General features: G+C 33.9%; 3 protein-coding genes across 3 annotated transcripts; 2 read left to right on the top strand and 1 right to left on the bottom strand.

Moving 5' to 3' along the window:
- Positions 1-270: 270 nt before the first annotated feature.
- Positions 271-3017, bottom strand: LOC105769155 (uncharacterized). The gene is made up of 7 exons (XM_012589610.2): positions 2824-3017; positions 2292-2361; positions 2116-2175; positions 1704-1818; positions 1147-1262; positions 821-945; positions 271-702 (listed from the first exon to the last, which is right to left on the bottom strand). Exons 1-7 carry the CDS (start codon positions 2898-2900, stop codon positions 579-581), a joined length of 687 nt encoding a protein of 228 aa, XP_012445064.1. The 5' UTR covers positions 2901-3017; the 3' UTR covers positions 271-578.
- A 7997-nt stretch (positions 3018-11014) lies between these two features.
- Positions 11015-14243, top strand: LOC105769154 (probable transcription factor KAN4). Its single transcript, XM_012589609.2, has 6 exons — positions 11015-11963; positions 12123-12199; positions 12466-12502; positions 12751-12901; positions 13692-13779; positions 13883-14243. Exons 1-6 carry the CDS (start codon positions 11495-11497, stop codon positions 14054-14056), a joined length of 996 nt encoding a protein of 331 aa, XP_012445063.1. The 5' UTR covers positions 11015-11494; the 3' UTR covers positions 14057-14243.
- Positions 14244-24319: 10076 nt separating this feature from the next.
- LOC105769156 (xanthotoxin 5-hydroxylase CYP82C4-like) lies at positions 24320-26381 on the top strand. Its single transcript, XM_012589611.2, has 2 exons — positions 24320-25293; positions 25541-26381. The coding sequence occupies exons 1-2, from the start codon at positions 24343-24345 to the stop codon at positions 26165-26167; spliced, it is 1578 nt and encodes a 525-aa protein (XP_012445065.2). The 5' UTR covers positions 24320-24342; the 3' UTR covers positions 26168-26381.
- The last annotated feature ends 146 nt before the right edge of the window (positions 26382-26527 follow it).

Below are 26527 nucleotides of genomic sequence, written 5' to 3'. Positions count from 1 at the left end.
CTTTTTAAAAAGAATGATCGCAACTTTCATTTTTAAATATATTATTCCTATAAAATTATGTACCGAAATTTGTTTATGCTTTATTTTATAAAATATTTTCATAAAAAATGACTATATTTAAGAAAAACGGACCTGAAAATCAACTTTTATAAAATATCTTTACTTATGGAGGTACAGAATTATTACAACTATTTTTTACAACAATTTTATTTATCAAACATTGAATTATTTAAGAATTGATATGATGATAACTATTTTAGCATTTGCTAATTGAATAAACTTTTCCTTGTGTTATTATACTAACCAATCAAATCAACCAAGCGAGGCGCAAGTGTCATTTCTCTACTTCCATAGAGGTACACAATTTGAGTTTTGTGCCTTTGGTAAAGATCTAACAATCTAACGATCATGTTAAATGGTTCCAACGATGACCGAACTTTTAAACTACAAAGCGAGAAGGTAACCGGAATTTCATAGGAGACAACAGAGCAGCCTGAGGGAAAAAAGAGGAACTGACAGGCAATGAGCATCGCATCGCTCCAAACATCAGATGACATAGAAGGCATCAACTTTGTTCCTCAAACATAGGGCCTTTGGCATGCAGAAAACAATTGCCAACTAATGAAAGCCATCACCAAAGATGTGAATAATTCAAAGCCTACCACCTTTGGAAAGTGCCATCCCAATCCTCGCCTTAGGTAGCTATAAAAGGAAAATTATTTTCACTTGAGAATTTAATGCAAAGTCCATTTATATAATCTAAGGATGTCCACGGGAGGGGTTAAATTGAGGGTAGATGTTGTGACAAGTTAAAACAGACCTTGTAATGGATGGCATGGTTGCAACAATTCCAGCGCATGCATATATTATGGGAATCAAAGTCTTGGGCTTGTTCTTTCTGAGCCAAATCAAAGATCCCAATGCTGCAAGAGATATACTCAACACCTGAAATGAGAAATGGATAAAGATGTCCATAAGGAGAGCTATAAGTGGTGATTTCGGAATTGATTAAAGAAACCAAATTCTAATATCTATCACTATTCTAATTTAGGAAAGACATTTGCGAATAAACCTACTGTGCAGAATGAAGAATGCCTAAAAAAGTTCCAAAAAGCAATGTTCGAACCATTAAAGAAATAAACATACCAAATTTGCATTTGCTTCTAGGCCTTGCAGAATGTAATCCCAAGTGAATTCTAGTCCCCTTGCTCCCACCCAAAGTGGTGCCAATCTATGTAGCACAGAATCAGCAAAAGCCCATCCTATCAACAGGGAAAGAAAAAAAGAACCCAGCAAAATGTTCTGAATGAAACTCATCTCCACATTTTCAAATATAAAATTTCATCTATCATTACAGATTTCAAATTTTGATCCTCGACAATTAACTAACCCTTGCATAATTGGCAAAACTAGCATTAAACATTCACCAATATCGAGCGATTTCAAGCATCTTGGATAGCCTGAACATTTTTTTCATACCATAATATTTATTTTGTTTGTTATAAAGATCACAGCTTGCTCATAGTAATTCAACTCACCAATAATTTAGATGATCCGAGGAATGGTGACAGACTTAAGGGTCAAAAACCACAAATGCAAAATTATGCTTCTTTTTTCTAATTTTTATTTGCAAGGGGGAGAGGGTATCAGGAAGGGAACCACTGAATTTCAACCTAAAGGACTTGAGTCAAAATCACACTCACCAAGTCCAACAGCTTGAAATTTATGATTTTGAGAGATGTTCCTGTGAGTCAACTGTGTTAAGGCAAAATAAAGTCCAGCAACATCTATAAAACCAATCAGTGCTTTCAAAAGTTCCTGAAATGTATAACCAACAAATTTCTCCATAAGTTTGAAATATATAGATTATTTATAATGACTCATGCGGTATAACAACCGATATCTCTAACGCACCAATATGCAAATGCAGCCAAGAAAGTAGTAAAAGTTTTCACATTATTTTCTAGCTAATAACATCATCTTCGAACTAACCACAAAAGTAAATAAAATCAAACTGCCACAAACCACAGTAAAAACTTGAAATCATGAAGAACTAGAGCAATTTTTACATTCCTCCATGTAATTCCAATTTCTGAAACTAGAAAATGGAAATACCTGGTATGGATCAAAGCCATCATTCTCAGACACCTGCAAAAATGTTGCAAGGCAAACGAGCTGCCACCATAAAGAAACAAAACAAATTAACCATCAAAAACACTAGGTATAAACACGAATAAGATTGAAATCTAGCACAGAGTTCAGCGACAAAGATATTTACAAGCTGGACAGACCTTCACCAAAGCTGTTCCAAGATAAACAAGAGCGGCTTTTACAGAGGTACCAAGAGTATCATACTCTGATCTGCATAAACATGATTCACTATTAAGTCAACTGATATATATATATATATATATATATACAATACTATAATTTAGTAGATAAATAACAATTTCGTTCAACAAATTTAACTAACCAAATTCTCAAAAAATCAACTACAGAACAGTACAAATTTTCTACTAAATCTAATTAGTTCCAAACTATAGCCGTCGAACATTTTAATCATACTCTTTTTAACGTTTTTCCAGTACTAATTTTGCTCATTTTTTTCTTATTGCAGAGAGATTTTTATTCCCTAAAAAACCAGAATCATTTCCCTCGATAAAATATTTTCCTAGTTTGAACAAACAGATCGAAGTTTAAATTCTCTAATTAGAGCTCACTTTCGTGGAAAATTAAGAAATTAAAGACATAATTAAAAGAAATAAATCACAGATTACCCGAAAACCAGATAAAGAATCGAGTAAAAAGGGAGGCGGAACGTACAAGGGAGTGGCGGAGTAGTAGACGGCGTGAGGACCGAAGGTGAGTATCGCACAGTTGAAGAAGTGGAACATCGTCATTTTTTGCGAGTCTCAATCTGATCGCAAACCGGTGATGCTTTGTTTGTCTCTTGAACAAATTTGGATCGAGGAATCTGTTTTGTGAAAGGGGCGCTAAAGAACCCGTTACACTACGAGCCTGGAATACGCCTTGAAGCATCTATTTGGGCTTTTGGGCTAGATAGCAGATGGATATTTAAATTTAACTAATAAAATTGCGTCATTAAAAATATTAACATAACGTGTCATTCTTTTTCTCTGTTTTGGTACCTTTGATAATTGGGGGGGTAAAAGATTAAGCTATGCCACACAATTTTATGTATTGTATTATTTAGTATTTACTGTGTAAATTTTGATTTGAGATGAACCAAAATTGACGAGAAAACCAAAAAGAGAGAATTCAAATCTATGCATCATTTTGACTTTATATAAAAGATAATATCTATTATTTTGTTAAAATAAAGACATTATGATAATTCAGAAATTAAATAGTACTAGTTGATGAGAGTTACTTCGGAAAAGTCGAATTTTTTTAGTTATTCTCTCAATTTGAATAAAATGCAATTGGATCTAATATGTATGAGTTGTCGGTCATAATCTATATGGATAGAATTTATAGTGGAATCTCAAAAAACAAGCAAGTTCTGCTAGCCCTTTTTATTAGGAATTTGATATTTTTATTTCCGTCTCAGCAAATAGTTTTCTTTCCACAAGGAATCGTGATGTCTTTCTATAGGATCGCAGACCTCTTTATTGGCTCCTATTTGTGGTGCATGATTTTTTTGAAATGTAGGCAGTGGTTATGATCGATTCGATAGAATAGAAAGGAAGGAATAGTATGTATTTTTCGTTGGGATTTTCCTAGAAAAAATCGTCGCATCTTTTTTACGAATTTTTATGAAAAATATTCAGTCCATCAGAATAAAAGTTAAAGAGGGTATTTATACTCGTCGTGTACTTTATATAAACATTCAAATATGGCTCTTATTTCAATTTTTGAAAATGTGGAAACTCCAAAAGCTGAACGATGCTGTATGTTTAAGAAAGGAAATATGGAGAAGGAAATTGGAGCAATGAAATATTATAGAGAGATAAGTTAAGAAAGATTGAATTTCCAAAAGACTTGACATTTAGAAATTGTATAGAATGTCTACTATATAGAAACAATTAATTTGTTCTAATCTCAATTTACAAAGGAATATGGTATAGAAAATGTTCATAAATAGTTTTTCCTTTTCAAGGACCAACTTTGAAACACATCATGGGGGGATGTTTTTATTCCTTCCTGAAAGTGAAATGTAGAGAATTTTAATTGCTTGATGTTGACATTCTCACTTTAATTTTCTCACATGCTATTAATGACTACTTTGACATTTTACAAGGGGAGAAAGAGCATACTTTCTGACCATATTACAAACGGAAGGAAACATCAAGCTTTTGTTTTTTGGAACAAAATAAGCAATTTAAAATAAAATGTGGTCCAAAAAGGACAGTGTCACGAGAATGTTGACAAGGTACCTGCCGGTAACACCATAACAAAATCAAATTTATTACTTCCTTCAATTGGCCTCAGAAGATAATTAAATTAAATAAATGCTATGAGGTCATCTTTCATTTTTCACTACGTTTGATTTTAGCCTTCACCATTCCCTTTTCTTAAGACAATTAAGTTTTCACTAAACAAATGAAACCCAACAACAGAATATTTCCATTCAAGTTAGATGGGTCGAATTTTCAATTGGCCACTGTTAAATCCCAACAAAGTACTGATATCGGGCACATGAGCTGCCTGAAACGTGGGTCATCTGATGTACAAAACAACAATCCTTCTTCTACTTTCTTTGCTTTTTATTCTATTAATATAGCTGTCTGTTAAAATTGAAAACTTAATTTGCATGTTTGAATTCAATATTATAAAAATTTGCAAATACTCGACATGTTCTGTAAGAAACTTATAACCCCTATTATATACCACCGCCTGCCATACCTAATTTACAGTATCTCTTCACTTTCTGTTGTTTTTTTCTTCTTCTTTTTAACAATGTGACCACTTACATTTGCTGCGTGCATGCATCCTTCCTTTCTGTTTGATTAATTGCTCGGCTCCATCGGGTTTTTTTCCTGTTCATGATATATTCTGAGTCGTTACCATCTTCTTCTTCTATTTATTTTTTTGTTATTTTAATAAAAAAATAAACTACATAGTTGGTGTTCCAATTTTTATAAAATTTCATTTTGAGCACCAAAAATAAAAAAAGGTGCAAATTGACACTGCCATTAATGGCTGTTTTCATTTTAGTGATCCAACTTTAATAAGTTTTTATTTTGGTCACCTCATTAATTCGATGTTATTGTACACTCAATTTATTCACCTAACATTAATAAGTTTTCATTTTAGTCACTCATTTATTTTTTAGAAATGCTATGATAAATTTAGTTCTCAATGTTTACGTTTTTTGTCAATTATTTCTTTTTAGCTAAATTTGACTGTTAATCTTTTCAAAAGAATCAAATTATTTTTTAATAAAAATATTGGCTACAACATTAATTTTTCAAGAAAAATGTTATTGATGTTTAGTTTTTCAAGAAAAAAAAAATCAAAAGGTTTAAAACGAAACATACATCATTTTACAAATAATAATAGTGGTAGTAATAATAAAATAAGTGAAAAACTTTGATTGGCTCAACAGACATTCTGGTCCAACTATTCAACATTCATTGTGGCAGAGAGAAGGGGGATAGGATAGGTTTCTAGTTTGGCCAAATGGCCAGGAATCTTGAATCCATCCATCGGCTTCAGCTCACACTACTTCCCCCGATGAAGTCCCTCTTATGACACAGATTGAGACACCCACATAAATGACCAGAATAGAATGGTCTTCAATGCTTCTTTTTTTAATTTTGGCCATTGCTTCATTTTCACATTCATGACTTTCTATTTAGCACATAGCGTCGACTGTCCTAAGACCACAAAATTAATTACTGCAACCAATTCAAATTCATCTGATGTTTCAACAGACGAAAGCATGCAGTAAGCATTGAGAAAAATGATCATCAAATTAATTTTGGTTTCTTCTGTTATCATATAGTCAGCACTTTATTTCGCTATCTTGATGTTATCGAGAATGGCCAAGCTGAGCTGTGGGTATAGTTGACGAAACCAATCAGTGAGGGCTCTAGTGTAGGATAGTAACACCAAGATCAGAATCCAAATCTATGTACAATAGATATGTGTAAGAAAATGATAAGATTTCAAGTCTCAAGGTCGGAAATCGTTTTCAAGTCTTATTTTATTAGTTTGAGCTGGTTTCAACAGCGGCTAAAATTAATAAATGAATGATTTGTGTTAGGGTTGCGTAGGGTCTGACTTCATTCGCCTTAGTAAATGGAGGAGTATAATAGTATTTATTTGACTTTATCAATACTTTGTTCTCTTCTCTAAACTCTTTTTACTTTTGCTTTGGAACCCTCTCTTTTTTCCTTTACACACACAAAAACACAGTTTGCCTACCCTTCCTCCTCTCTTTTTTTATTTCTTACACCATCATTCATCAATTATTGAACTTTTTACTTATTAGTTTTGGCTAACTCTTTTTCTTTTCGCAGCTTTTGTATTACGTAAAACCCTTATTTTGTTGATTTATAATACCAATCTCACTTATTCTAAATATATATATGTTTAAAATATTAAAATTAAATCATTGTGTCTGTTATAAAATTTATTAATATACCAAATAATAATTCATGCATGTAATTAGTGGCGGAACTAGGGTCCTTGGTCCCCTAAAATAGAATTTTTTATTTAAACCCTTTATAATTTATAAAATTTTAAATTAGTAATGGTAAAATTATATTTTATCCCTCAAAATGCTAAAAATTTGATTAATCTTTTAAAAATTATAAAGATATAGACTATTAAAATGAAAAATTGTATTTTATTATCGTAAAAATATACAATTTAATTTCAGCCTCCTAAAAATTTTCTAACTTCGCCACTACATGTAATGTATATGAAATGAGGCTTATACTCTAGTTGTTAGTAAATTAATGTGTTATGGCATGTGATTAAGATGTTAAATAAATAAAGAGTTACAGTAGTGTTTCATTATTCATTTGTACATGCAAGGGCATCAAATGCGATACAAATTAAGACAGACGAAAATTCTAAAGAAAGCAACGGAAGGGACGTGGGTTTGGGAGCCAGGCAGCGGCAGCAACGGGGCGTTTCTATATTCTGCTCTCTCTATATATATATTCTGCTTGTATATGTGATGTAATGTCGTGGTGCACGTCAGCCTAAACGGCGTTGATTTCGGTGATTCCTTCCTTTCTCTTTTGTCTCTTTTATCTATTCTCTCCCCCAACAATTACTCTATAAAGAGTGGGAGAAGGTGATATTTATATAAATATATGTTCATATTTCAAAGCAACACATGCATGCCCTCTTAACCTAATCTCACGAATCACCATGAAGAAGCTAATATTCTTCCAATTGGAAATAGACATCTTTTTTAATCTTCAAGACACTGTAGTTAGTATCAAAAGAATGAAACCAAAAAGGAGCTCTGTTTTTCCATGAGTTGCAGATATTTTTTGGTCTTTCATGTTGGACTCTTCTCTTCACTTTTAAACAACAGAAAAACCGTACCCTATTATTTTGTTAAATCTTCAGTGTTTAATTATTGGGTTTAGATTAGGATGGCACGTGAATTACAAATTGGTGAGGGATGACCATCCATGGGTATGTGGCATCTCGGGACATGGTTAGGTACAAGCTATGGTTAGGCCGTTTAAATTTTGTTTCTATCAATAGTAGACAGGCAATTACCTGCAGCAAATAATTTTGGTAATTAATATGTCGACTGTTTCTTTCTTGATTCGCACTGCATCCATCGTTTCTTCATATAAACATCATCGTTATATTTAAAATATATTTATACATTATAAAATCAAAGCTACGTACCACAATGAAAATAAAATCACAGCTACCATTTGAAGAAGGTGCTGAAAACTACCCATATATATATATATATCAATTAAGCAAATAAATAAATAAATCCGTGAGATCAATTTAAATGGTACTGAATCTGTGACGATGCCAGAACTATTTGTCAAACAGCAAAACCTAAACCTCTTGATTATGATAATGGGGGTAGTCGTTCTGGGAAAATGATATATTTTCAAAAAATATATATAGTTTGAAAGATTTGATGAATAGAATAAAAAAAGAAATAAAGAAAGGAGAGTTGGAATTAATTGTTGTTATAAGACAAACACATGGAATATGGAATAAAACCCAAAGCATTTGACACCATTGCAAGTGAGGCATAGAGAGACATGTTGACCGGATATTCATATTACCCTCACTGTTAGCCTATAATTATTTAATGAGTTAAAGGCTTAAACACACATACATTGAGAAAGAGAGAATAAAGTAAGGAGAAGAAAGCAACAAAAGATTTCCATTTCCCGGAGAATCTAGAGCGCATCAGGCGCTGACCATGGGCTTCGAAAACAATTAACAAATCATTAAAGCATTTAAACATATCTAATCTTTTGTTGTTTCCTTTCTAGTTATCTTGTTTGATCGACCTCCTAAGCAACTGGGATTAAAGAAAAGGCCATGGGAGGTCCACAATTTCGGAATAAATTAAAGGGACAATTCAGCAAATAAAACGGGGATTTGAAGAAAGAATAAAACAAGAGCTTTTGAGTTAAAGACGTAGACAAGACAAGTTTACACTCACGTGATATGAAACCATGTTGACGCCGAGGAATAATGGAATATCATCTTTCTTTCTTTCTTTAATTACTATTATATTATCATCATAATTTATTTCTATATATTTTTAAAATTTTACAAGTATACTATTCACTAAGTCAGTTGATGTCTCGAATACATTCATTCAACTGGGTAACAAAATGAATAATATTATTATGTATTTTTTTATATTTATGTAGAGGTCATATTATTTAAACTTAAATATCATTTTAACTAAAGATGCATTTAATATTTACATAAAATTTTCATCCATGTCATAAGCTAGGTTTTTTAAGAATATTTAAAAAATAAAATCATATGATATCCTTCTAAGTACCCATATAATTTTTTTATAAAAACAAATTTGAAACGATTGGGTTAGTGGGTTGGCGTTTTAGACAAATACGAACGTTTTGAGTTTGGGCATCGTCCTTTGGATTTCTAATTGCACGTTCTTCACGCGCCCGGACCTTGGCATCACAGTATATCTATCAAGAAATTTTGATTTGTACGGTGAAATTGAAGTTTTCCAACAACAGCTAGTCCCCCAAAGAGAAAGCTTGTTACAGACTATTGTGTTAGGAGTTAAAACTATATATGGCATACTATACAGCATTTAAGGTACACAATTGTCAATTTATGTACAAGTTTCTTGTTTCTTTCATGTTTTTGTTTTTATCCTTCATTATTTTCCTCGACACCTTCTCAAAATCAATGTAATTCTCTGTTTTGCTTTTTCCTCGCTTATTGTTGCACCTATTCTATTGTATCCCCCATTTTACCCTTAATAGCACCGTCCATGCTTTTATTCACTCCTACATTATGTCGAGTCAAAGAAAATTTTGCGCTAATATATTTTTTTAATAGAATAACGCCATGTGTTTTTAAAATGCAGTAACATTAAAAGGATTATTATCCCATCCATAATTAATGGAGTCAAAAAATTTCGTAAAATTTTCTTTTAAATGATTTAAAATCTTTTATTAAAATTAAAAAAAAAGCACTTTTACGATAGACATATATAGAGGTTTTGATGGGTTATAAATTAATATTGAAGTAAAAGACAAAACAATATAAACAAAAATAAGTTTATTATTGGTCCGGGTAAAAAGGATATTAAGTTATTATTTTACTAATACATTAAAAAAACCCAAAGAAAATAAAGAATAGAGTGGGCGCGTGAGTGCAGAAGTTAAATGAAAAAAAATGGGGGGGGGGGGGGGCCAAGGAAGTGTTGCATGTGGGTCTGCGACCCTGGTGTCGCCGGACACCCCAACCAATCTGACACCGCTACCCCCCCCTCTCTTTAATTACACCATGCTAGCCTAGCTTCCTCCATATTCCTTCTCTCCTTATTACTCCTCCCCTTCACTTCATTCCCCACGCATATATTTCCTTATTGGCAACTTCTTCCCACGTGTACAGCTCGATCCATGCCTATTCGCTATTTCATGTTTGCCCAGCAGCACCCCATCGCTCACAAAGTGATCCAACTTTCCCCTTTTTCTCAATGTTCCAATTCCTTGTAAAACCCTCATCAATTTCACTAATTACGTTCAGTTTAATCAAGAATTAAGAGCTGGGGTTGAACCTAAACCTCCCCGACCCCCCCCCCCAACTAGCTTGCACTCACTGTTTCTTGGTTTTTCTACTTTAAAACATAAAACCCATTGCGAATCAGGATATGTTTACGCATGAAATGAAGGGTAAGTATGTTGTGGTATATTTAGCATGGAATTAAAATTGTGCTTAATCATCAGCATCGCAAAACAGCTAAAGCACAACATCATGTGTTATTATGCAGTAAGCTTTTAAATAGAGGAACAAAAAACAAAACGACATTTAATTGGGCTTATGCCTCGTCTGCATGTAAAAGAGGTGGTAATAAATTAAAGCAGATGAATATTTTGAGCTAAGGGGATAAGATATTTTTGGCCCTGCCTGCTTTGCCAGTCAATCCTGGTTCAACAAAATTAATACCCAGAATATTCTAATTTTAGGAAAAGTTAGGATATTACTAAATTAGTAGAAAGATAAAAATTATGTGCTATACACTCAAATTTCCATTCCAAATAATTAAAATATTAAAATTGAAAATGGGATAAATATATAAAATAATTTTCCTTTTAATAAATATATTTTATGAAATCCTATGCCCTAATTTTAATTAAATTTTAGGTTCTTACTCTAATATTATAAAAATTAAATTATAGTTCTAACTCTAATAAAGATATTGTGATGCTTTAATATGGAATATTAACCTTTGATTGTTTTCTCGAATTCCAACCATTCCCTCCATAGACCACCATAGCTGGCTTGCTGGCACTTTTTTTTTTTTTCATTCCCCATTATAAAGGATAAAGGAAAAAGGGCCCCTTCCTTTTACTCTCTTTCTGTGTGCAAGGGAAGAAAGCTCTCTGATCCTTCTCTGCATCCTTTTCACTAACTTTTCCTTCAAACCATCATCCCCAAAACAACTCTGATTACTTACTTTCTCTTCTCCTGCAATTCATTCTTTTTTTGTTTAATCTGACTGGTTATAGTCTCTGCAATTTTTTTTTCTTCTATCAAACCTAGAGGGATCCTACTGAAAAAGCCTATGTTTCACGTCCACGCAACTTAATCATGAGGCACTCATGATATAATCACAACGCTTTCCCTTTCCTTTTCGGCTCTCTTTCGTTTGTTTAGCTTCGAAGTTCTAAACCCACTTTTTCCTGTCGGTTTTCTTTTTTCTTGTTTTGGCAGTGTGTTTTCTGTTCATTCATTCTCTCTATTTTAATCTCTTGTCTCTGTTAACGTACCCCCTGCAGGGGCTTTTGACTAAGATCTTCACACCTTTTCTTCTTCCTTTATGTTCTTAAGCTCAAATACTATAATGAGAACCGCACCTTTCCCCGATCTATCCTTGCAGATTAGCCCACCCTCCGTTTCAGATTGTAAGGCTAAGGAAATGGCCTACGACGTGTTGTCAGGAAAATCGATCTATAGTGATCGGAGCTCCACGACTGATTCTGGCAGTAGCGGAAGCGATTTGAGCCATGAAAATGGATATATTAATCCAGGCCTTGGGGAACCCACGTTGAGCTTAGGGTTTGAAATGGCTGATTTGGGTCCTCCCCATTTACAGCAACCCAGAAACCCTCATCATCTTCATCAGCAGCATCACTATCAGCCTCAAATCTATGGTCGTGATTTCAAGAGAAGTGCAAGAACGATGAATGGAGGAGTGAAAAGAAGCATCAGAGCTCCCAGAATGAGATGGACTACAACACTCCATGCCCACTTTGTTCATGCAGTCCAGCTTCTTGGTGGCCATGAAAGTAATATACTTCACAACCTAAAATATATTTCCATCTACAATATATTTACTTTATGTTTTTAGCTTTTCTCCTGTTGGTGCAAAAATACCGAAAATGGAAATCTTTATTGGAAAAAAAGAATAACAAAGTTTGCATATTTTGTATTGGCAACTGTCACAGGAGCAACACCAAAATCTGTCTTAGAGTTGATGAATGTCAAGGATCTAACCCTAGCTCATGTGAAGAGTCACTTGCAGGTGGGGTTACTGTGAGCAATCTTCATTTCTTTGAAACTTATGTAGTAAATATGATAATTCTTATTATTTTAATGATTTCCCATAGTTATTTCTGGCATCTCTATCATGTTCTATTTTTGTATTTCTATATGATTCAACTGTAGTGGGTGTGGACTGGAGAGACAAGGGGTAAGGACAAAAGGGCATCTAGATGGTGTGGTAATCTTAGCAATGTGGACTTCTTTTTTCTCATTTTTTTTCTCTATGGGTGTTCTGTGTTCATGCAGATGTATAGAACAGTGAAGAGCACTGACAAAGGATCAGGTAATTGGATTTTCCCTCCAAGGAGCATTTTTATATCTCTTCTATTATTAACTTCTCTTTGTTTGAGACCTAATTTTGTGACCAAGTATGACAGAAAGTTCTATCATTTGGTCCACTTCCCCCCAACTAAACCAAAACCCTTTGGAATTATTAGACTGACTTCCGAGTCTAAAAAATCTAAATATGAATTATTTGGTGGGTGTCTGATAAGGCATGAGCAGTGCCTCACCTTTTCGTGGGTGTTTCAGGTCAAGGGCAGACAGACATGAGTTTGAACCAAAGGGTAGGGATTTTTGATTTGGATGGAAGACTGTCTTCCCCAAAAGCTGATCGTAACGCTTCTTATTCTCTCAAACTATCAACACCCTCACCACAAACGATACCACAAAGGACCCAAAGGTGATCCCCATATCTGCAGCATCTCCTCTCTCTCTCTCTCTCTCTCTCTCTCTCTCTCTCTCTCTCTTATCAGAAGCTGGATCATGATCTTCTCTTTTTTCGCAAAGTTTAAGATACCTTATAAGCTTGATTTAAATGGATGCATTAACTCAAAGCAATCGTACATGCACGAATATTATACATACATTCTTGGCTATGGAGTATGATCTGTTTTGGTCCAACTTGTTGTTCGTCACTGCTTATGGGGGTAGATCTTGTACATAGATTTTGATGAAGACCACCTAGGGTTTTTAGGCAAGCTAAGCTATTTCGTGTTCCGTTCCATAAAAACAAGTTCCATCCATTTACTCCCGTTAGATTTCGAATTAATTCCTCGATCTTCTAAAGGCCTAAACTCCATGACCTTTCTACTTATTTATTAATCTAGTAAATAAATAAATTAGATCTTGCTGTTTGTTGACTTCCCCGAACAATAGCTCAGTATAGTATTTCCTATATATGTTGAAAAAGAGTTGCATGCTTTCCCCATTTTCTACGTTATTTAATAGAATCGGCTTAATGATTGTATCTATAATCTTGATAATAAATGTCAAACAAACTTAAGAGTAAAAAGTACTATAGTTCATCGTAGACATATCAGGTAATTTATAATCAGCTCCCAGTCATATCTTTGGAGAACCCTCTTTCTGTACTTGAGTTAAATCACCATAAACAGTTAGAAGTGGACTGCAAATAAGATCCCGTTTCTTACTTTTGTTTTTCGTTGTTGGTGTTTCTTGCTTGTTTGTAGCGATTCATGGCCATCCTCAATGGAGACAAATAATTTTAGAGTATCAAACCGTGGAAATGGCTTGACTTTTAAGCCAAATGATACTAAGGTATGATTGTATGTCTAAAAACAAAACCGAAAACGTTGAAAGCTCAATTTTCTATCATTGTGTTAATTATCAATCGTATGATTAACTTTTGGTTTTGGCACAGGTGGATGGAGACAAGGCAGTGCTTCATATGTCGGATAGAATGAAGGAAAGGTTAGATTCGAGCTCCATGTCACCTTCAGACATGTTCCTTAACCTAGAAATCACCCTTGGAAGGCCAAGCTGGCAGATGGACTATGCTGAATCTTCAAACGAGTTAACCCTTCTCAAGTGTTAGAGACTCCATAAAAGCAGCTAATTTAATGTTTTGTTTTTTTTTTTTTGCTGTGAATTTGGGTGGAAATGCATGTTTAACTTGCATGAACTATCTTGTTCCATGTTCTTTAAATTTGTCCGGAAAGAAAATCAAAAAAGGAAAAGAAACTATCTGTAGCGTTGTGAATGTCTTCAATCGCTTTGTTCCATCTAAAGTTGATGGCATTTGGGGGGGGGGGGGGGAGAAAACTAAAATCTAGCCATGATCTTGATATTAATGGGCCATGGTCTATGGTGGTGATGCTAGGGTTGTGCAGTGCAGAATTCTAGGAGGGTCCCCGACAATGAACTAGTGCGAAATTAATATATCTGAGACAGTTAATGTCAATCAGTTTCGCATTCGGTGCCCTCTGCGAACATTGAGCTGGGTATGGCCCTGCATGCCTCCATATTGATATGATTGTAGCCAAGATTTGAATGCTAATGTCGCACACAGGGAGCTGACAGGCTCCCGCCTTGGAAGTTTGAACGTACGATGTGATAAGAGATGGGTCCAATCCTTGCATGTCTACTGATATACAATAATAATGACCCTATGTATTAATTAACTAGTAAGTACTCCAAAGTGATGATCATCTTCTGAGGACCCCCATTTTTCAGTGTGGTCATCGAATCATGATTGTTCTTCCTCGTCCTTCAAAGTTACTATACGAACAGTGATGTTATTATATAAATTACTACTCCAGCTCGGTACATTTGCAGAGCAGATGCTTAAGGGACCACCAACATTGGCTAGTTGTTTTAATGATCAACTACTGGAATCCAAGAGTCTCCAACTTACCGGGATTTGTTTCTTTTTGGATTACCAAGGAAAGAAAATAACATACCCGTCTACACATTAATTGATAATATACGAAGCATATATTTAATTGACAAAATTACAAACATATGTCGGCAAAACAATACAGCCAGTTTGGTTGAGGTCCATTCCCCTTTTTCAATCTCAACTTGATTCATTTTCCTGTAAAGGGGAAGAAAAACCCTTTTGAAAGAAGAAACAAGTAAACCGTATAGTAGTTGGACTCAATAATTAGGCTAATTTACATTATTTACGAAAAGTAAAAGGTTTCACAGTCATATTTGTACTCTGATATATAGTTTAAAAGTCAGAAATGGAGGGCATGCTCTTACAAAAAGCCATCACGAAGAAACTTGACATATAAATTTTGCCATATAGTTAGCTGTCGCGTAATTGGCCACGCCCCTTTTCTTCGTCGCTGCAGTGAGGAAATTGGAAAATGAAATCTTGTACTTCTCCGTTTGGATATAAGGTGCACTGTCGCTTTCAATCTTTTATTACCCCAGGAATTCAATTCCTGCCCTGCCACGCCTCTACATTTTCTTCTGCATTTACAATAAAATAATAAAAAGGGGTCAATTAATCAGTGGTATAGTTATAAATAATTTATGTCCTTGACATGCTATCTAATTAGTTTAAACTTGAACAATCCCTTGGGGAAAAAAAACAGTAGGATCCAATTTGGACTGTGCTGTGGGTTCCATTGCTGAAAATCAACATTATTATGGGCCTTGTTCCACTGTCTTTGCCATTATTAGGCCTATCAAAGTTTTGGGGTCCAAGAGAGGGGGTGTTGGAAATTGGGAACTGCTGAACTGGTCCTTGTTTGCGTCGATAATGATTGCATGGTTGTCTGTTCCGTGGAAATTGTATCTGTCAAAATTTTTTTTTCCCAACAACATCGAAACCTCCTGACAAAAATTTCATCCTTTAATTCAACTTCTTTTATTTGTTCTCTCCAGGCGATCTTATCATTACGGATATCACCCCTGTAAAGAGATTATTCGGACAAACTACTTAAGTACCCTCTTTTTCCCATTTCTTTCTTTGAAGCTTCTTTTCTCGTCTTCTCGTTGCCCAAAATGTTCAATTCGCTTGTTTTCTTTTACAGTATTGTTTTGGGTATATATAATATAAAAATTGCAATTTTGTGCACCAAACATTCAGTCTCCAGGCAAATTATAGAAAATTTTGTTGATTTAACCCTTCAGTGGATTTCTGGTCCATATTTGTGTACCACAAATATGCTAGTATTATTGGGGCATTTCAATTTCCCTTTTTACAAATGCTCTTAAACCCTACACTGTAATTTCATGTGACACGAACAAGTTAATATTGGCTAATTGCATCAGTTTAATAATGATGAGAAACCCAATTCTCTGAAACTATGTCAATGTTTCAATCTGAAATTATATATCAAGACAAATTTGATTGTTCATATGGTTAACTGTTTTTTATTAGCTATCTTGGTTGTGTTTGATATTTCTTACTTTGATAAAACAAGGATGTTACGTTAGCTCTTTAACCCACTTGTGTTTCATTGTTAATTTACAGGTTTTTTTTAATTCTGTATTTGGGCTTCTTGTCATTCAAAACCATGCTGGAAGAGCTTCAATTCGCAATAAACATATTTAGTTTCCATTTTTATGGTTCTGAAAAACATCTGACCTTAATATTAGTTTCCTAATGCCCCCATTGCTTTGCTGATGTTTTTGCTGGAGTGTTAACTTCATCCAGGCTTGGAGTAATATGCGAAGAAGAGATGACATCAAACGATAATTTGCCTGGGAAATTTGAGAAATGGGGGAAGTGGCAAGGTTCCTGCATTCATGTTTGGTAACCACTACTTCAACATCAACCCCGGTGGGCGTAAAAGTGCAGGGGACAGTTGACTTTCTTTCTTTCTTTATTCCGGTATGACATAAGTGTAAAAGCTACAAGGTCTCACAATTCAACTTTGCTGATCTAAAGATGAATTAGAGCCCCATTTAACATTCTTTGTAGCAACAGAATATTCAGTAGGTGAAGAAGGAACTACCCAAATAAGCGTTTCATGAAACCATGCTACCACATCTTATTTAATATTTATAATTTAGTATCCCTGCTATTTTTGCTTCTTAAAGTTATGCACACTCTAATTTTTAACTGGAATGCTAAACTATTCTATTCATTGTTTCTTGTATTCAAAAATATATTTTATGTGTGTTGTATGGATATTAAAAGTCATCTATTCTGAATTAAAGTGTACTTTTGTCTCTCTATTGCTGTTTGTCTTTACTTTAAAAAAAACATATTTTTAAATTTAATTATTCAACCTATATAATTTTAAAATTATATATTCAAATAGTAATTATTTTTATTTTATTAAATTAAAATATACCCTATATTATATTATTTAATGAAATCCTTCTATTCTATTCTTTTTCTATTGCTTTAAGATTTTTCCAAATTGCTTATATAGTGGCAGCGAACCAAGATTATATTTAAATTGTTCGACTCGATAGACATGAAAGAAAAAACAAAATGGATTAGAAATAATGGAAATAAAGAGAAACAAAGCATAACATCAAGGAAAAATAATAATAATAGGTGAGATGCAAAAAAAAAACATTTAATGGAAAAATCGAAAATAAGATGGATGATAAAAAGATTATCCCTTTGAAAACAAAGCTTCAATAAAAACAACCAATGATGATGAAAAATCGATGTCTTATGAAGCCCTTTAAAGAATGAATTTCAAAAGGCTCTAACCAACCCCTTAAGGTCAAACCTTAGTAAATTGAAGGGTGAAATTTTCTCCCACGACTTCAAAGAGAAAACAAATAAGAAAACCTACTTCTAAAATAAATAAAAGAGAACTCTCACAAATAGAAATAACTCAAAAAGTTGAAATTTATTAATTAAGAGATGTCAATTAATAAATAAATAAATAAAATTTTACATAGGCTAACTAAATACTTCAAAATAAAACTCTCATAATTGTTATACATGTTCTCTCTAGCATTAGGGAGGTAAGATACATTGCAAACAAGTTGAATGGTGTTTTGCTTTCAATACTCATATTTAGGCCAATATTTCTAGGTTTAATTCTTGCTTTTCATATTAGAAGAGAGTTCAAATAGAACATGGAGACAACACGAAAATGGTAGAGACAACATGATCGGAAAATCTAAGCTCAATGAATGCAATAAGTGTATATATAGAAGATAGTTTATTATTGGAATATAGGGAAAATTGATGGTTTTATTTATTATGAAGATTTGCATAGACTCAAATTATGAATGTTTTGGACTATATGAAATTTAACTTTGGATTGAAGCCTCAAATTATGAATGTTTTGGACTATATGAAATTCAACTTTAGATTGAAGCCTCTTCACACAGGGAATAAAACAACTATTCAGATCATGGTTAATCTATTGCTATTTTAACTAACCAATTAAGTCGTATCGAGGAGGATGTCACATTTAATTACAATAGTGGTTAGTTTTCAACTCACTATTTTTTATGAAAAATGTTTCAAATCAATCCATATCTCCAGCACCATTTGATATTGAATCAAATGGCTTTGTTGATTAGAGAAAAAAATTAGGAAATGTAGAAGAACATATAATGTAAGATATGAAAGAGAATATGGGACACATTTAATGAGCTATAATTGAGAATTTTAAATGTAAAACATAACTGATACGAGCCAAGGAGGTGACACTCAAAGGGTTGTCTTTCCTAGTGGTCTAATCACTCGAAGCAAGGCACGACAATTAAAATCAAAGATGAATGCTTTTGTCCAAGACTTTGTTGCAACAAATTTAATTCATCATGTTCGTGACATTGATAAATACGGGAATGCAATTCACTGGATCAATCTTGGAATAGTAAAAGCCCATAAATTGGTAGATTAATTTTTTATGTATCTTATTATTATTATTATTATTTACTTAATTCTCATTGGTTGGGACACATCATTTATGAGTTAAGTAATTTTATTGGTTAGGTTATTATTTATTTATTTTCTTAGATAATTTTAAAGAGTTTTATTAGGATTCAATTACTCTTTAAAGAATTTTTATTAGGATTCAATTACTCTTGTAATTTGCCTATAAATAGGCTTGTTTTCTACATATTGAAGGAGGAATAAAAAGAAGAGTATTTGTTTTCTTTCAAATTTGTGTGAGGCAAATTTTTTTTAGAGTAGAGTGATTCTTCTCTTGCTATTTAGTTTGGAGTTTGTTACTTTTCGAGGGTATTTCGGAGTTACAAATATTCAAATTTCTTTCCTGTTCATCGGTGTTTCTAGAGGTTCTTCTTCTAGGGGTTTCGTAGGGAGCCGCTCAATCATTGGCGTTTTTGGTTACAAGTTAACCAAGGGTTCCATAGGGCAAATCTATCCTTTTTATTTATTTATTTATTTATTTATTATTTAACTAATTTTATTTATTCTCGTTTTATTTCTAATTTGTGTTTCTCTTGTGTCTAGATCCGGGTTTCCGCATCAGTTGGTATCAGATTTAGGCCATTCGGTGTTATTTTCGAAGCTAAAATCAAATCCGAAACGAGTCAAAATACCTAAAACACTTTTCATCGGTTTCTTCGATTCTCTTTTTTGTGAAGTTTGTGTTTATTCTCCTCTTATTCTTTAAAAAAACAAAAAAAAAGCAAAAAAGCGTAAAAAAAAAGCAAAAAGCAAAAAAAAAAAGTTGCCTACCTTTCATACGTAGGTTTCTTCTTTTCCTATTATTGTTATTATTTTTATTTTATTTTTTCCCAAAATTGATTTTTTTCCCCTTCTTTCTTGACTCAAGTATAATTAAAGCTTCAATTTTTGAAAATCTTAAGACACCAAACGTTTCCGATTTTTTGTTTTCCTTTAAATTGGGTAGAGTTTTCTTAAGTTTTCTTCTTATTAAAGCTTTTCTTTGACTCTAGAGTTAGGGATCGCTGCTGTGTCTACGTTTTTTGTTTCTCTTACGTTTTCTAACACTTTGTTTCTTCTTGTGTTAGCAGATATTAAAGGCACACACAATTCCTTCATCCGTGTAGCCGCCATTACAAATTGCTTCGTCAAGTTTATTGGCCTCTTAAAGCAATTAGGATCTTCATTGTTTCTTTGAAGTTTGCACCTCCATTATTTGATCTTGATTAGTAACCCTCTCCAAACATATTTACAAGTTTTGAATCATTTAGAGAGTTATTCTTTTGAGAGCTAACGAGTGAGATTATTATTATTTTTTCTTGTTCCTATTTGTGTGATTTTTTCACAGATACCATGCCGATCACTAGATCCCAAACTAGTAAAAATGAAGAGGATGAGCAAAAAAGAGATAACGATCCTTTGGTCGAGTTGTTACAAAAAGAGATGAAAAAGTTGCAAACTCAAGTCGAACATCGCATGACCCAGATGATACAAGAGCAAAGGGAGTATCTTGATGCAAAACTTACAACTCAAGAGAGATACATTGCCGATAATTATAAGAAGTTGAACGAAGCCTTTATAAGCCGATCAAATTCGCGCGATCGAACTTTTAAACGAATGGAGGACCATGTTTTTGATGATGACTTTGAGTCCGAGTATGTACCTAGAGAAAGGGTGGAACGAAACAATGACACCCCCAAACCAAAATTTCCTTCTTTCTCAAGGAAGAATGATCCTGATGCTTACCTTGATTGGGAGGAAAAGATGGAAGCAATCTTTGCTTGTTACAATTACTCTGATGAGAAAAAGGTAACATACGCTGTCGCTGAGTTCATTAATTATGCACTAACATGGTGGAATCAATTATGTAAAAGCAGGATTCTTTATAGAGAGCAACCTGTTACTACTTGGGTTGAAATGAAGCGCATCTTACGAAAACGGTTTGTTCCACCATACTATTATCGAGAACTCCATCAAAGACTCCAACATCTTGTTCAAGGAGATAGATCTGTGGATGACTACTACAAAGAGATGGAGACTATTCAGATTAGAGCCAATCTTGTTGAAGAGGCTGAGGTGACTATGGCTAGATTCCTTGCTGGCCTAAAGCCTGAGATTGCAAATCGAGTTGAGTTACAACACTACATGGATGTTGAAGAGATGCTTCAAACCGCACTTACCATTGAAAAGCAATTATGAAAGCATGGGACATCGAGGGGTGCTAGTTCAGTTTCTAATCCTGCTTGGAAAGGAAATTGGCAAAAACAAGATGATAGATTGTGGAATGGGAGAGATGCACGGTTCAAGCCAAATGAGCCTAAAACTTACTTCAAAGATAGAGGTATGCCTAATTCATTTAAAGGTTCTACTTCTACTAATCGAGCTCCATCTTCTTCTTCTACTTCTTCTAGTGCCATTAAGCAGCCAAAAGATATTACCTGCTTCAAATGCCAAGGAAGGGGTCACTATGCTCGAGAATGCCCTAATAAAAAGTCTTTGGTGATTCGAGAAGATGGCGAGGTTGATTTTGAGTCGATAACGAAGATGAGATGCCTCCTTTGGAAGATGTCGATGATGTGCATACTCATGATGAATATGAAGAATACTTGGAGTATGGTGAGAAAGCACTTGTTGCTCAAGGGCTTTAAATGTCCAGTTTAAAGAGGAAGGCGCGAACAAAGAGATAACATTTTCCACACGAGATGTCCGATTGGTGGTCAACCTAGTTCATTAATCATTGATAGTGGAAGTTGCACCAATGTGGTGAGTTCTTCCTTGTTGAGAAACTTGGCCTACCTTGTGTGAAGCATCCAAGGCCATACCGCTTGCAATGGCTAAATGATAGTGGGGAGGAAAAGTATCTAAACAATGCTTAGTTTCATTTTCCATTGGTAGATACTCTGATAAAGTTTTGTGTGATGTTGTTCCAATGCAAGCTGGGCACATATTACTTGGACGGCCATGGCAGTTTGATCGACGAGTAAATCATGATGGGTTCCTTAACCAATATACCTTTGTGTTCCTTGGAAAGAAGTTTACTTTGGCTCCACTTCCTCCTCAAGAAGTCTACAATGATCAACTCAAACTTGCTAGTGAGATGGGTAAGGGAAGTGAGGTAAAATCATTGAAAAAGGCTGAGAGTAAAATCAATAACAGTGAAGAAAGAGAGTATAGTATTGAGCATTATCAAACATGCATCGATAAAGGAGCTGATGTTTGGATCATGCGGAGGTAAACTAAGGGAAAGAATCAAGTAAGATGAAGAGCTTTCTACATTAATATCAAATTGTGATAATTCATGGTTTTTTTAATTAACAAGACCTTATATTTTTTTAGGGTTTGTGCAATCAACAAGGTTAGATCAAATACTTAAAGAATGAAAAAAAAATAGACCAAAAATTAATGGAGTAGATAGTAATAAGTTAAAATATAATTGAAGAGGGTGAAGGCCCATAATTAACATAGATGCAAACGCGGCTCCTTTATTGATATGCATGTTTGATCATGCTCAATACTATAATCTCTTTCTTCGTTGTTATGTTCCACATATAAAATTCCCAAATATAACTCATTAAAATGTGCTCCATATTCTCTTTCATTATCCCCTCCTCTTACATTATATGTTCCTCTACCTTTCCTAGCTTTTTTCTCAGATCAACAAAACCCCTTGATTCAACATTAGATGGCATTAGAGATATGGTTTGGTTTGAAGTATTAATAAGTAACATCTAAGAAAAAGTATTGGTAAAACATAAAGATTTTACCATTAATAAGTTATAATTATATAAAAAAGAATGAAAAATTAAAGCAACGGTTATTTGAAGAGCAAAGTTGAATCATATTCGAACAAAAATGACACCGGAGAGTGATCGAAGATTATTTTTAATAGATGACGAGATAATATAATATTGTTAGAGTTATGTGACCCAAATTCTAAGAGATTACTTGCAAGTTAAGTTAAACAAAATATATTTTCTTTCTAGAAGATTTAGTATTTATTAATATAATATATTTAGCATTTATTAGCATAATATATTTGACATTGATTAGAATTAGGTTTTTTCAATTTATAAATAGATGTAGTTGAAACTCCTCTTGTATCATTCAAATTCGACATTAGTGAATTTTCTTTTCCTCTGCCCGTGGTTTTTTCCCGAAAGGGTTTCCACGTAAAATCTGTGTTCTATTTTTATTTCTTTTTCTTTGTGATCTTTCTACGTTGCTATTATTGACATTCAATTTTCAACAAATATTATGATATTATTTTTTAAAATATTTCTGTAAGTTGTATGAAGCAAACAAATAGCAAATAGATAAAAAAAAGAGAGTCTAATTTCAACAATTATTTTTGTGTTTAATTTAGTTTAAATATCCTTCATATGTATCATAAGCTATTATTATAATGACTAAGACCGTTGAACTTTAAAAAAAATCAATTTGTTTGATCTGTTTGCCTATTTTTATCAACTAATCACTTTCTTATTGATTTGGGGTTTATTCATTAGAAACATTTACAAATTAGCTTAATGATTTGGGTTTTGTTGAGAGTATGATTATGGTTCTCTTTTACTAAAAATGACGATGCTAGGTGTTAATTTTAGTGGTGAGGGTGGAAACGAGTTTAGCAACGGTGAAGCAGTTGTTTGGGATGAGTTTATCTCAGTTTCACAAGTAAACTGTGAGTGGAGGATGAAAGTTGATGAAAATGACTATTAAGCTTGTGGATGGTGAAAATGATGAAAGTTTTATGGAAAGATTTTCTTTTATAATTTTTTTCGAAATTCTCTGCAAATAATGTTTGGTTGCCAAAAAAATAAAGAAAAATTATGATAGAGGAAAATCAGCAAAACTTAAAAGTTTTAACTTTTAAACATTGAAACATAAAAAAAATGAATATTTAAAAAAATTCCATGTCATAAAAAAATCCGGATCATTAAAATTTATACATATTTAATGCCATATTTCGAAAATAAGATTCTTTAACAGTCAATGTTGGTGAAAAGGTCTAGTTGATTAATTTTTTCAATTGAAGGGTTCAATTGGGGCAAAAAATCAAGAGAGTTAACTGATATTTTCTTAAAAAATTCGAGGATCTTTTATACCATTAAGCCTATTATAATTATTGTATGGTAAGTTACTTTTTTATTTTCAAATTAACATCATAGTTTATTTTTTATATAATTTCAAATTTGTATATTGTTTAAAAATAAGAAAAAAATATTCTTATTAATGTTATCAATAATTAAAATACATCAATTAAAATTAAACGCGGTAAAATTATATGCAAAGGAGATAAATATTAAAAAGTAATTAAATTAAATTATTGGTTGTATTATTTCATTATAGTTGTTATTGATATTGAGGGTGATATATTTTTACTAAAGTCTCCTTTCTCTCTTAGGCATGCACGTTCCTTGCCAGATTTTGTTAACTAATGGGTATGCGTCATGCATGATGACATTAGTCGAAGAGATGCAGTTGGTTTGAACAATGAACAATAAATAGAAATGAGTTCTTTATCGTTGAGGTACACAACAATGGATCCTTTTTTCCAATTAACTGCCGTTGCTATCTTTCTCTCAATCGTTTTCTACAAAGTATTGCTTGGAAGGGAAAAGAGCAATGCAGGAAGTAGTAAACGTATGGCCCCTGAACCAGAAGGTGCATGGCCAATTCTTGGCCACCTCCACCTATTGGGCGGCGATCAGCTACTGTACCGAACACTTGGAGCAATGGCTGATAAGCATGGACCTGCATTTACAATCCGACTAGGCGCACGCCGTGCGTTTGTCGTTAGCAGCTGGGAAGTGGTAAAGGAATGCTTCACCATTAATGATAAAGCACTAGCTTCACGTCCTACCACTGTAGCTGCAAAGCACATGGGTTACAACTATGCTGTGTTTGGATTTGCACCTTACACCCCCTTCTGGCGTGAGATGAGAAAAATTGCAACGCTCGAACTCCTCTCGAACCGCAGGCTCGAGATGCTCAAGCACGTTCGCATTTCTGAAGTTGAGATGGGGATAAGAGAACTATACAATTTATGCCATCACAATGGCTCCATTCCTATACTTGTTGAACTTAAACAGTGGTTTGAAGACCTCACACTTAATGTAGTTGTTCGAATGGTGGCTGGAAAACGTTACTTCGGTGCTAACGCTGTCTGTGACGATGGCGAGGCAAGAAGGTGTCAAAAGGCGATAAGCCAGTTCTTTCATTTAATTGGCATTTTTGTTGTTTCAGATGCACTTCCGTTCCTTTGGTGGCTAGATATGCAGGGGCATGAGAAAGCAATGAAAAAGACGGCCAAGGAATTGGATGATCTACTTGAAGGCTGGCTTAAGGAGCATCGTCAGAGAAGGATTTCTGGTGGAATCAAGGCTGAAGGGGACCAGGACTTCATTGATGTAATGCTGTTCCTTCAAGAGGAAGGTCGACTCTCAAATTTTCAGTATGATGCTGATACAAGCATTAAGTCAACCTGCCTGGTATGTTTGAATTGATTTCCGAGTTAGATTTTCGGTCATATTTGTTTTCCCAAAAAGGTTTTGGTTGAGCATGCTATATTGTTAGAAATGATTCATTTTGGGCTTGCTCTTGACTGGTGTGGCATGTTCAAGCACTCGCAAACAGTTTATATATAGGACTGTTTCTCTATAGCTGATAAGCTAAACTGATCTTGTATGGTATGGCAAGCTTACTTATTGATTAATGTCCTTATCAATTTTGATGTAGGCATTGATCCTTGGTGGCAGTGATACGACAGCGGGGACATTGACATGGGCCATTTCGTTGCTGTTGAATAATCGTGAGATGTTGAGGAAGGCTCAGGATGAATTAGATCTCCATGTTGGCAAGGAAAGGCCAGTGGATGAGTCTGATATAAAAAATCTTGTGTATCTTCAAGCCATCATCAAAGAAACCCTACGCCTTTATCCAGCCGGTCCTCTGTTGGGACCCCGGGAAGCCATGAACGACTGCACCGTTGCCGGCTACCATGTCCCAGCCGGCACACGCTTGGTCGTAAATGTATGGAAAATTCAAAGAGATCCAAGGGTATGGCCAAATCCATCAGCCTTTTCACCAGAGAGGTTTCTCAAAAGCCATGCAGATATCGATGTTAGAGGTCAACAGTTTGAGCTCATTCCATTTGGCTCAGGAAGACGTTCATGCCCTGGAGCATCATTTGCTCTCCAAGTTCTGCATCTCACACTTGCTCGTTTTCTTCATGCATTTGAACTGTCAACTCCCTTGGATCAACCTGTTGATATGACTGAGAGTCCTGGTTTAACCATTCCAAAAGCCACCCCACTGGATGTTCTACTTAAGCCACGTCTCCCTGCTAAGGTCTATGCATCATAAGATTGGTAATGGAGGATAATTGGCGGTGTGATTCAAGTAAACTAAGAACAACTAAAATGGGATCTCTTTTAGTTGATACCGTTATAAGATTTAATACTGCAGTTTCCGGGCTTGCTTTTGTCTTTCTTATGAAAACCCAAAACGATGTTTTAAACTTGAAATTAAAATTAGTAATTCGTGGTATTGAATAAACACAATTTATAAAGTTGTTAAATCGTGGGCAAATCTTATACGGTGATAGTGTTATTGCTTATTATAAATTTGTTATTTAGAAGGATAAATAAGTATTAAAATTAAATATATTGATATATCAGTTGAAAATATGATAAATTAATAAAATAAATAAATATTAAAAATTAA

The sequence above is a fragment of the Gossypium raimondii genome, chromosome 5 (genome assembly GCF_025698545.1).
Source record: "Gossypium raimondii isolate GPD5lz chromosome 5, ASM2569854v1, whole genome shotgun sequence".
NCBI lineage: Eukaryota > Viridiplantae > Streptophyta > Magnoliopsida > Malvales > Malvaceae > Gossypium > Gossypium raimondii.
Note: the sequence above shows the minus strand (reverse complement) of the source record. Positions and strands in the feature narration are given on the sequence as shown.

Coding starts and splice junctions, on each gene's coding strand:
- LOC105769155 (XM_012589610.2), bottom strand. CDS start 2,900: ATGACGATGTTCCACTTCTTCAACTGTGCGATACTCACCTTCGGTCCT. Junction 2,362..2,823: donor TACTACTCCGCCACTCCCTT/GTACGTTCCGCC, acceptor ATGTTTATGCAG/ATCAGAGTATGATACTCTTG. Junction 703..820: donor ACCATGCCATCCATTACAAG/GTCTGTTTTAAC, acceptor TTCCTTTTATAG/CTACCTAAGGCGAGGATTGG.
- LOC105769154 (XM_012589609.2), top strand. CDS start 11,495: ATGTTCTTAAGCTCAAATACTATAATGAGAACCGCACCTTTCCCCGAT. Junction 11,964..12,122: donor GCTTCTTGGTGGCCATGAAA/GTAATATACTTC, acceptor CAACTGTCACAG/GAGCAACACCAAAATCTGTC. Junction 12,200..12,465: donor ATGTGAAGAGTCACTTGCAG/GTGGGGTTACTG, acceptor GTGTTCATGCAG/ATGTATAGAACAGTGAAGAG.
- LOC105769156 (XM_012589611.2), top strand. CDS start 24,343: ATGGATCCTTTTTTCCAATTAACTGCCGTTGCTATCTTTCTCTCAATC. Junction 25,294..25,540: donor GCATTAAGTCAACCTGCCTG/GTATGTTTGAAT, acceptor ATTTTGATGTAG/GCATTGATCCTTGGTGGCAG.